Below are 12,654 nucleotides of genomic sequence, written 5' to 3'. Positions count from 1 at the left end.
GATCATAAATATTCAATAATAACATATCAATTTTTTTTATTATATTATTTTCTATTATAAACATCCGTTTTCATCATTTTATTTTATTTTTATTCATTTATTTTTTATACTTAGTAATATAATTAAATAAATTATTGATAATGCAATATTAATTGAAAATATATCCATTTTATAAGTAAAATTTTATTTGTTTAATTTATATATTTAAATTTTGTCTTATATATAATATTTGTCTAAAATCATTAAAAAATATATAATATATAATTAAAAGTAAAAAATACTATTACAAATTAATATATAATCATTAAAGGTCTGTGAGGATACATATGGTTGACTTGGGATCTATTCCCAATCTCCTTTAACTTTTGAAAGAAAAAAACTAGAAATTACAAACGAAAATCGACGAAAAACGAAAAAAAAAACGAAAAATGATAGAAATCAACGAAAAATGATGATAAAATGGAATATATGTTTTTTGTCGACCGTTTTTACTCTGACAGCGGTGTCGTCGCCGATTTTCAGAGAATTTCACCGGCATTTAAAACATTAGTCGTGACGCATGGGTGGATCCCACATATTAGTGCAAATACTTTAGATGATTGATACAGTTTACAAGTATAAGTGGATCTATTTTCCCCTGCCATCGTGGATGTGTTTTGATTTTAATTAAGAAATTTGTAACTAATTAGACCACTTTAAACATGTGATTTTGGGTCTAGCCTGTGTTTGATAATTTTTAAGGATATAGCCAAATGGCTTATGTAGCAATAATTAAGGTATGATTTGCTCTTATTTTTAACAAAGTCGTCACTTTCTCTCTCCTATTTTTTTTCAAATAATTTTTTTTCATCAAAACTTAAAAAATTCGTATCTTTCTCATACGATCTTGAAATTGAGTGATTTCAGATCTTACAAATTCGTGGCCTCGAGATTTCAAAAATAGATCCATTGTGTTTGATGAAAAATTATATTTATGTCGATAATTTCAAAAAATTTCAGTTATTTTAATATTTAAGGTAGTAACGTGATTTTTCTACATCTATGATGTTGAACATGTTTTTTCATCAAACACAATGAATCTATTTTTGATGATCTCAGCGTCACGAATCCGTAAAATTTAGAATCACTCAATTTCGAATTCATATGAGATAGATATGGTTTTTTGAAGTTTTTATGTAAAAAAATATAGAAAAAAAGTAGCAGAGAGAAAATGACGATTTGCTAATAAATAAGGGTAAATCAGACATTAATTATTGTCACATAAGCTTGTTGGTTATTTCCCTAAAAGTTGTGAAACGTAGGTTACAAATAAATTTTATAGTTTTATTTTGATTATTTTACTACATTGCTTTTTAATTAAGGGCCGGCTAAAGAACTAGCCAAAATGACACCCCTACTTTAAAATTATAGCCAAACTATTAACATATTTAGGAAAATAGCCAATTTATCATGACAACATTCCAATATTCCAATTATACCCTTAGGTTAATATTATTAACTATTATAGTAAATAATATTATCTATAACAAAAAAAAATTAGTAAATATAATTAATAATAACAAAAACTATATTAAATCTTATTTGTCGTAACAAGAATAATAGTAAATCTTATTTACCGTAACAAGAACAACAGTAAATATTATTTACTGTAACAAGAACAAAAGTAAATTTTATTTACCGTAACATTTTGTAGTTAATCTAACAGGAAAAGTATCAGAGATGAGGACTAGTTAATCTAACAGTAAATACGATTTACTAATTATTTCCGTGAACAATCGAGGACTAACAATCCGACAGTAAATCATATTAACCATTGAGTAAATCATTCGTTTCTATGGTAAATATGACTAGTTAATCTAACAGTAAATACGATTTACTAATTATTTATGTGAACAATCGAGGACTAAAAATCCGACAGTAAATCATATTAACCATTGAATAAATCATTCGTTTCTATGGTAAATATAACAGTAAATCCGATTTACTGTTATATCGCTCTTCTCTTTATATCGCTCATCTCTTTCATTTTCACATCAGAGATGAAGACTAGTTAATCTAGCAGTAAATACGATTAACCATAACATTTTCTAGTTAATTTAACAGGAAAAGTATCAAATATGAGGACTAGTTAATCTAACAGTAAATACGATTTACTAATTATTTCCGTGAATAATCGAAGACAGTAAATCCGACAGTAAATCATATTGACCATTGAATAAATCACTCGTTTCTATGGTAAATATAACAGTAAATCTGATTTTATTTAGAACGAAATACCTACGATATACACAACATTACAATTCTATTTTTCACAAAAATTTCTAAATATTTTCTCATATCAAAAGAAAGATCCGTACATTTAAAACAACTAAAAAATCCTCCAAAGATAGACTGACAAAAAAAAAACAAAAAAACAAAAATAAAAAAAACAAACCTGTCCGAAACCACTAAAAATAAATAAACAAAACAAATTCTGACATTTACTATGCACTCCACTTTTCCAGATCTGATATTCAAAGTCAGATCCTTTTCGAAATGATTTCGTTGGACATCTGTAAAACGTATTCTAAGGATAACTAATATAAAGAGACTCGCTCAGTTCTATCAACACTCAAATGAATTGGCAATCATCTCTACGGGTGGGTACTAATAGAGGCAATTACTCGCCATTTTCCTCACCTTCTCGTTGTACTCGAACACCGGCGATTACCCCTGGAAGCTGTCCTCGCAGTCGCCGGAGTCCGTCACCACCGCGCTGAGCATACTGTTTGCCGTCCCGTCGTCGCGCCGCGAGATCGCCTCCGATGCGTTCTAGAGATTATCGATCGCATCGCCGTAGCTATCCTTGCACCGCGCCAGCGCCGCCGCCGTCTCCTCATCCGTCGACTTCGCTGCCGCCATCCTCGAGATCTCCGTCATCGCCGCCGCGGCGTGGTGCGACGCCGCCTTGATTGCCGTCGCGAGGAGCGACGACGGATCGTTCCGGCCGGCGAGGATGAACAGCGAGAGAGACGAGAGGCACAGCACCGGGTAGTCTTCTTCGGGGAGAGGAAATCTGATGCCGATTCTTACTCGGAGTTTCTGAGGCGGAGAAAACCGTCGGAGAAGAATTGCATTTGGAGACCGTCAAGTAATCGAGATCTGTGCGTTCTTTGTCACTGTGAATTTGGGGGTAGGGATATTATGGGGAATTCAAACCAGCGTGGGCTATTCCTCTAAATAAAATAATAGTCTGGCTAGAATTTTAAACTCCCATTTATAAACCGGCTATATGCTAACAAATCTCTTTAATTAATGTGTTTTGATTATTTTTCTGATATTTGTTTTCATTTTGTTTTATCATTTAATTTATATAAAAGGTAACACGGTGATTACGAATTACGATAGTAAGATTTATAAGATAGGGTATGTATTGCGTTTGCACAAAGTTGAAATGCCAGTAATTTAGATAGTTGAATAGTGAAGGCATAAATTTATTTGTAATACTCTTTTCTAAAAACACAGCAATTTCAAAGTCGCAAAATTTCATCTTAATAGTCGACTAAAAAACCTTACAAGTAAAAATGGGATTTTCTTCGGTACGAAGCTAATCGACCTGAGCGTACGAACAACGCTTACCGGGCATAGCCGGTGACTTTTGCACAAATGTCATAAAATACGGATTTGCTCCTCACGTTTTTTTTTTTTTTTTTTTTTTTTTTTTTTTTTTTTTTTGTGTGTGCGCGCTCAGAAATGAGAAACCCATGTTTTTTTTTTTTTATTCTTGATCTAAAATATTTATCTCAAACAAAGGCTGTCGAAGATACTGGTTGTAGCCGGTGAGACACTTCTCTGTTTACTTTCCTCTCAAGATAACTGGCTCTATATAAATAAATATCGTCTTTTGATATTTGTTTTCATTTTCTGATTCTCACACTTTGAAATCAAATCAATCATTTCAATTTTCAACGCTCTCTGTCACTGAATTTCAATTCAACAGCTTTTCTTCTCCTAAAATTCCATGGGAACTGCACAGAGCCGCGAAGATTATATCACCGACTCGGACGAGTACTATGAAGAAGATGAAGAAGACCAAGAAGAAGACGTAGAACAGAAACCATCGCAATATAGCGAAGCCGCCATTGACGACGTCGACGCCAAACTCCGAGCCCTAAAGCTCAAGTACGGCTCTACGTCACCCTCATCCCCATCCTCATCCCCACACTCTCCTTCTCCTTCTGTATCAAAGATTCGCAACCCCGAGCCAGCGGAGAGGAACGCCGTGAAGCTCTACCTCCACATCGGGGGAAACACGCCCAAAGCCAAATGGATCGTCTCCGAGAAATCGACCACCTACGAATTCGTCAAAACCTCCGATTCCGACTCCGATTCCGACGAATCGGAGTCGGAGAGAAGCAGCGGTGGAACCTCGTGGTTCCTGACGGTCGGATCGAAGGTCCGGTGTAGGGTTTCGACGGATATGCAAATAAAGATGATCGCCGACCAGAGGAGGGTGGATTTCGTGTGTAGAGGCGGCGTGTGGGCGGCGAAGTTCCCCACCGACGATCGGTACAGGAGATTCATCACGGAGTTTCAGGATCGGCTTTTCGAGAACGTGTACGGACTCCCAGCGACGGAGGAGAACAAGGTAAAGGTGTACGGAAAGGAGTTCATGGGTTGGGTGAAGCCTGAGTTCGCCGACGAGACGATGTGGGAGGCCGAGTCCGATCCGGCTGATTCGGTGCAGGAAGGAGCGGAGGTACTTTTTCTTTTTAGTCCTTCTAACTTTATTTACTTACTTTTATATCCTCTGATATATGAAGTTGTTTATGTTAAATGATGTATATGAGTACTTTTTCTCAAAAAATCATTTCTAGAAGGATTTTTTTTTTCAAACACTGTTTTGCTTTTGCCCCTCGGAATTTTAAATGAGCCTTTTGGCCCCTGAAGTTCAATGTTTTAACTTTCAACTCCATCTTTGGGTGCAGGATTTGGTGTCGGAGTTCGAGGAGGCGGCGAGCAGCGGGGTCCACAGCCTCACCCTGGGGGCTCTGGACAACAGCTTCCTCGTGAGCGACACGGGGGTCGAGGTGTACCGGAACATGAGACACGGGATCCAAGGGAAAGGCGTATCGGTGAAGTTCGCTCGGACTCCCTCGGGGAGATCTCCCGGGAAGGCCTTGCTGATGCGCGCCGAGACGAGCATGATGCTGATGAGCCCCCTCAGAGAAGGGAGGCCGCACTCCGCCGGGCTCCACCAGCTCGACGTCGAGACCGGGAAGATCGTCTCCGAGTGGAGTTTCGAGAAGGACGGGACGGCCATCGCCATGAGGGACATCGCCGGAGACTCCAAGGCCTCGCAGCTCGACCCGTCCGGATCGACTTTCCTCGGCCTCGACGACAATCGACTATGCCAGTGGGACACCCGGGCCAAGGAAGGGCTCGTGGGGCCCGCGGTGCTTCACTGGTCGAAGGGGCACCAGTTCTCGAGGGGCACGAATTTCCGGTGCTTGGCCACCGCGGGGGACGGGTCGGTGGCGGTGGGCTCCGCGGACGGGAAGATCAGGCTGTACGCGAAGGACTCGGCGATGAGGCAGGCTAAGACGGCCTTCCCGGGGCTCGGATCCCCCGTGACGCACATCGACGTGACGTTCGACGGGAAATGGGTTCTGGGCACGACCGACACGTATCTGGTCTTGATTTGCACCTTGTTCACGGACAAGGACGGGAGGACCAAGACGGGCTTCGGGGCGCGCATGGGGAACAAGATTCCGGCGCCGAGGATGCTTAAGCTCACCCCGCTCGACTCCCACTTGGCCGGGGCCGACAACAAGTTCCACGGAGGCCATTTCTCATGGGTAATTAATTTCGTTACGCTTGCTTTTCATTTTAATTTGATATACATTGGTTGCTTAGGATTGATCTTTCGTGAGATTAGTGTGCCGTCGTGATTAATCCCAATTAGGGGTAAAAATGGATGGTGCAATATTATTTAGGATTGCTACATGATTAATCACAAGCGTTTCTTTGGGCTATTTCTGTAGCGAAACATCGGCCCCATTCAAAACCGTTTCGTTTGTGAAATATCTCGACTTTTGATACACCGTATGTTTGTATTCTTGGCGTCGTTCTAGAGTGGGACGGTTTTAAAGTCTTTGACATTCAACAGTCAGCATATGTGAACCAGAACTATTTCATGTAGAATTGCACAGTTCTTGTTCGTACACATTTTGCTTTGAATCCGACCCACTAGACTAGACGCTAAGTAAACCAGATGTCTTTTGATTATGTTTTTGATTTTTACCCATTAAGAAATTCTTGATACAAAGCTTGGTCAGCTTTACGCTCCTTTGATGATCTTATACAAAAGCTCTCTTTGTCTGTTGGTTTGATGGTATTTTTTTTTTATTTTTTTTCAGGTGACGGAGAACGGGAAACAAGAGCGCCACATTGTCGCGACAGTTGGGAAGTTCAGCGTGATATGGGATTTCCGACAGGTGAAGAACAGCGGTCACGGGTGTTACAGAAACCAGCAAGGCCTGAAGAGCTGTTACTGCTACAAGACAGTGTTGAAGGACGAGTCCATCGTCGAGAGCCGCTTCATGCACGACAACTTCGCCTCCACCGGAGAAGATTCGCCCGAAGCCCCTCTCGTTGTCACGACCCCCATGAAAGTCAGCTCCATCAGCCTCTCCGGAAGAAGAACACGTTGACTTTATTTTCTTCTCTGTATGTATTTCCACTGTGTGTTGTTGGTCTATTATTCAATGTCTTGCTTTGTAATTATCCTTGTTTGTATGGTTTGGTGGGTTTCTGTGTAGAGTGATGAGTTGGGTGGAGTGTGCTTGTTGTTTTGTAAACAAAAGGAGAGTTGAAAAAAAATACGTATATGCTTATACGTAGTGAATGTGTTGTTTTATTTGATTATGTTTTTTTCCCCTTTCAACGTGTGAATCATTAATAATGTAAATCCAATTTTTTTTTTTTTTTTTTTTTTTTTTTTTTCATTTCTCGTTTCTCTTGCATTTTGATCCGAAATAAGAGGAAACCCATTAACATTCTATAGAGACAGCCTGGGGTTTCTTTGATCTCAGATGAAAGTATTGTTTGAAACTGCAAAAATGAGGGACAACATTGGGCTTGAGCTTGTATATATTTTTTTTGAGAAATGGACGGACTTAGAATTTGATAACTCATTTTCAATAATCAACTAAAAAGATAATTTGGCCAATTTTAATTTTATTAGTCAAGAGTATACCGTGTTTAATGGAAATGCGAGATTTATCCTATCTATTTCTATAAATATCTGACATATCCATTTAGTTTAATATAAAGGGAAATTGCCCTAAATAGGAATAAAAAAAGGGTTTTGACTTTTTTGGACTTTTTTTCAAAAATGTCACAAATAGGACCTTAGCCATTTTTTTTATTTATGTAATTACAATTTTACCCTTACTTTTACTTTTTAATAACAGTTCCCTATGTTTTATTTCATATTTTTTTTCTTTCCTTTTATTCCTCACTTTCTCTCTCTCTCCACCATTTTTATTTCCACTGAGTTTGTTTCCACTCAAGTCTTGCAGAGCAAGTTGGAGGCAGCCTATAGAAGCGAAAGAAAACTGATGAAGTGGCACAGAATCCCTCCGGCGAGGACAAGTTAGCCGAGAAAATAAAGAAGAAGAAGCAGAGAAATAAGAACGATCAAGGCCGCGAGGGTTTTGATGGATTCGCAGAGTCGGTTTCGAAGTCGAGGAAGAAAACATAGGATGGTTTGAGTGTCTTCACGGAAGAGGAATTAGGGCTTAACAAGTCTGACGCTGGAGGAACAGCGCTTTGTCCATTTGATTGTTCGTGTTTCTTTTGATTCAGATTCTTTTTTCCTTTTACTTTTTCCTGTATTACTTCATGTTGTATGACATAATGTATATATGAATTTTTACTATAACGAGGATCAATAGTTTACTGGCATTCATCATGTTGTCAAAACATCAAATGGTAATTGAGTTAAATCCATTTCAAGTCAACATTGACCATTTTATCGTCATCACTTCTGAATCTCTGATTCAGATTCTGTGTATCACTTGCAAAGTTAAAACAAGGATTCTCAAGGGTAATAATAAAATAAAAGTCTCTGTTATGATTATGGATTTAACAAAAGTACAGTAATGAAGACTTTTGGGCGGTCTTAATACAAATCTCAGAATGTAAATGAAATGACTTCAGGTCAGTGAAATGAGACACTTGGTCAGAGTTGATATGGTTTTTGGGTCCTCATTCGACCTGTGAAAGACCACCACTTCCTTCGGCTTTTGTCCTGAAGAAAAAAGCACCGCAAATTTGGTAATCACAGTTAAGATTGACTTGGATTAAACATTAGGTGAGAAAAGAGAAGAAATAGACTTACTTGTGACAACGAAAATTCATATATACATTATGTCACAAAATTCCAATTTTTCTTGACATGGAAGTCACAAATTCCCATTTTTTCGTGACAAAGATGTCACGAATTCTCGAAATTTCGTGACAACGAAGTCACGAAGTCCGAGCCAATTACGTGAAACATGCTATCTTTCGCTCCTTTGATCTCGTTCGGTCCTCCTAAACTTGCTTCTAGACTGTTAAATGAGTTGATTTGGAGGACTAACAACGCTAATACATGAGTTAACAATAAATTCCCACATTAAGAATAAGTTAGTTGAGAAAACAGCATGACGTTAAACCTCATTAACCTATGTTCATTTGTTTAGACTACTTGACATTCCTTTCCCATTTGAAACAATGAAATTGTACAAATTAATGTATGTCAACAACACTTCACAATACAAGACACATTCTTTCCTCAAGATCTTCTAGGTAAGTAGGGCTTGACTTACCATGTATTTTTTCCAAAAAAAAATTGTTTATTTATAATAACCATTGGTCCCCTACGACGTATTTAATGAAATAAACAAGAGATTTATCATTAAATTCTATCAAAGTGTCTCATTCGTGACTGGTATATCACGAAAACGTACTGCTTCGTGACTTGAAGAGTTTTGTTTCGTGACAAGAAAGTCACAAAATCCTCATTTTTCGTGACAAATAAGTCACGAAATCCCCATTTTCCATGACAAATAAGTCACGAAATTTCAATTTTTTTGTGACATAGAAGTCACGAGTTCCCATTTTTTCGTGACAAAGATGTCACGAATTCCCGAAATTTTGTGACAAAGAAGTCACAAAGTCCGAGTCAATTACGTGAAGCATGCTCTCTTTCGCTCCTTTGATCTCGTTTGTCCTCCTAAATGTGCTTCTAGACTGTTAAATGAGTTGATTTGGATGACTAACAACGCTAATACAAGAGTTATCAATAATTTCCCACATTAAGGATAAGGTAGTTGGGAAAACGGCATGACGTTAAACCTCATTAACCTATGTTCATATGTTTAGACTACTTGACATTCTTTTCCCATTTGAAACAATGAAATTGTACAAATTAATGTATGTCAACAACACTTCACGATACAAGACACATTCTTTCCTCAAGATCTTCTAGGTAAGTAGGGCTTGACTTACCATGTATTATTTCAAATAAAAAAATTGTTTATATATAATAACCATTGGTCCCCTACGACGTATTTAATGAAATAGACAAGAGATTTGTCATTAAATTCTATCAAAGTATCTCATTTGTGACTGGTATGTCACGAAAACGTACTGTTTCGTGACTTGTAGAGTTTTGTTTCGTGACAAAAAAGTCACGAAATCCCCATTTTTCGTGACAAATAAGTCACGAAATCCCCATTTTTCGTGACAAATAAGTTCATTTACCTATGTTCATTTGTTTTAGACTACTTGACACTTTGTCCCATTAATTTGAAATGATGAAATGGGACAAATAAATGTATGTCAACGACACTTCACAATACAAGACACATTAGTTCCTCAATATCTTCTAGGTAAGTAGAGCTTGACTAACTATGTATTTTTTCAAATTTTTATTTTTATAACAAATATTGGTCACCTAAGACGTATTTAATGAAATAAAAGAGAGATTTCTCATTAAATTCCGTCAAAGTATCCCATTTCGTGACTGGTATGTCACGAAAACGTACTGTTTCGTGACTTAAAGAGCTTTGTTTCGTGACAGATAAGTCACGAAATCCTTATTTTTCGTGACAAAGAAGTTACGAAATCTCAATATTTTGTGACGTAGAAGTCACGTAATTCATGTTTTTCGTGACATAAATGTCACGAATTTCCTTTTTTCGTGACAAAGACGTCACGAAGTCCCAGTCTATTACGTGAAACATGCTCTCTTTTGCTCTTTTGATCTCGTTTGTTCCCATAAACTTGCTTCTAGACTGTTAAATGAGTTGATTTGGAGGACTAACAACGCTAATACATGTGTTATCAATAAATCCCCACATTAAGAAGAAGTCGGAGGGGAAAACGACATGCCAGACGACATGATAGTAAATCTCATTTACCTATGTTCATTTATTTTAGACTACTTGACACTTTGTCCCATTAATTTGAAATGAAGAAATGGGACAAATAAATGTATGTCAACGACACTTCACAATACAAGACACATTAGTTCCTCAATATCTTCTAGGTAAGTATAGCTTGACTAACTACGTATTTTTTCAAATTTTTTATTTTTTATATTTATAACAAATATTGGTCACCTAAGACGTATTTAATAAAATAAAAGAGAGATTTGTCATTAAATTCCATCAAAGTATCTCGTTTCGTGACTGGTATGTCACGAAAACGTACTGTTTCGTGACTTAAATAGCTTTGTTTCGTGACAGATAAGTCACGAAATCCTTATGTTTCATGACAAATAAGTCACGAAATCCCAATATTTTGTGACGTAGAAGTCACGAAATTCCTGTTTTTCGTGACATAAATGTCACGAATTTCCTTTTTTCGTGACAAAGACGTCACGAATTCCCAGTCTATTACGTGAAACATGCTCTCTTTTGCTCTTTTGATCTCGTTTGTTCCCCATAAACTTGCTTCTAGACTGTTAAATGAGTTGATTTAGAGGACTAACAACGCTAATACATGTGTTATCAATAAATCCCCACATTAAGAAGAAGTCGGAGGGGAAAACGACATGCCAGACGACATGACAGTAAATCTCATTTACCTATGTTCATTTGTTTTAGACTACTTGACACTTTGTCCCAATAATTTGAAATGAAGAAATGGGACAAATAAATGTATGTCAACGACACTTCACAATACAAGACACATTAGTTCCTCAATATCTTCTAGGTAAGTATAGCTTGACTAACTATGTATTTTTTCAAATTTTTTATTTTTATATTTATAACAAATATTGGTCACCTAAGACGTATTTAATAAAATAAAAGAGAGATTTGTCATTAAATTCCATCAAAGTATCTCGTTTCGTGACTGGTATGTCACGAAAATGTACTGTTTCGTGACTTAAAGAGCTTTGTTTCGTGACAGATAAGTCACGAAATTCTTATGTTTCGTGACAAATAAGTCACGAAATCCCAATATTTTGTGACGTAGAAGTCACGAAATTCCTATTTTTTCGTGACATAAATGTCACGAATCCATGTGTAATTACATGAAAGTCACGAAATCTTATTGTTTCGTGTTATTATTTCATATAAATAAATAAAAAAATTTGTGTAATTTATTAATCATTTATTTGTGCACTTTATTATTTTCATGAAAATTAAATCGAACTAATTTTATAAAAATAAAAAAAAATTGTCTGTTTTATTAATTATTTATTTGTGCACTTTTTTATTTTCATGGAAATTAACACAAAATTATTTTAAAAAATAAAAAATGTGTCTATTTTATTAATTAGTTATTAAAAACTAATTTTATAAAAATATAAATAAATGTATCTATTTTATTAATTATTTATGTGTGTACTTTATTATTTTTAAATTTTTATTTTTATATTTATAGTAATCATTGGTCCTCTACGCCGTATTTAATGAATAAACAAGAGTTTTATCATTAAATTCCATCAAAGTGTCACGAAATTCTAATTTTTTCGTGACATAAAGGTCACGAATTCCCATTTTTCGTGATAGATACGTCACGAATTCTCAAAATTCTCAGAATTTCGTGATAAAAAAATGTGTCTATTTTATTAATTATTTATGTGTACTTTATTATAACATATAAGGACAAATAATAGAGAGAGTGGAGGGTAGGTGAGAGTGGGGTCCATGAAACATTGACATTTACAAAAAGTAAATAAATAAGGATATAATGGTAATTACATAAATGAAAAAAGTGTCAGATGTCCTATTTGTGACCTTTTGAAAAAAAAGTCCAAAAAAGTCATTTGCCTTTTTTTTACTCCTAGTTTTGGAAAACTCCCTAATATAAATGACCTATTCCTCTCTTAAAAAAATGTTATATTACAAATATCACAATTTTCGTTTATTTTTTACAAAAAAATAATTTGAACTCCCAAAAATAACCTTAATAGAATATATATTTATTTGCTATTTTATTAAAAAAAAAAAACAAAATCTCTCTTTATAAAAAAATCCTTAACTTTTTATAAATTTAATTTAATTTTTTTGTATATAGAATAGAAAATAAAAAATTATTTCATTAAGGGTATTTTGGGGAGTTCAAATTATTTTTTTGTAAAAAATAAATGAAAAAGCTGATATTTGTAATATAACA

The 12,654-nt window shown here is 35.8% G+C and overlaps 1 protein-coding gene across 1 annotated transcript; it reads left to right on the top strand.

Moving 5' to 3' along the window:
• The first annotated feature begins 3,868 nt into the window (after positions 1 to 3,868).
• On the top strand, positions 3,869 to 6,964 carry LOC149389268 (Vacuolar import/degradation, Vid27-related protein). The gene is made up of 3 exons (XM_089623802.1): positions 3,869 to 4,738; positions 4,968 to 5,837; positions 6,399 to 6,964. The coding sequence occupies exons 1-3, from the start codon at positions 4,001 to 4,003 to the stop codon at positions 6,690 to 6,692; spliced, it is 1,902 nt and encodes a 633-aa protein (XP_089479928.1). The 5' UTR covers positions 3,869 to 4,000; the 3' UTR covers positions 6,693 to 6,964.
• Positions 6,965 to 12,654: the final 5,690 nt, after the last annotated feature.

This window comes from Urtica dioica, chromosome 8, assembly GCF_054948205.1.
Source record: "Urtica dioica subsp. dioica isolate 48M chromosome 8, U.dioica_male_clone48M_v1_H2, whole genome shotgun sequence".
Taxonomy (NCBI): domain Eukaryota; kingdom Viridiplantae; phylum Streptophyta; class Magnoliopsida; order Rosales; family Urticaceae; genus Urtica; species Urtica dioica.
Note: the sequence above shows the minus strand (reverse complement) of the source record. Positions and strands in the feature narration are given on the sequence as shown.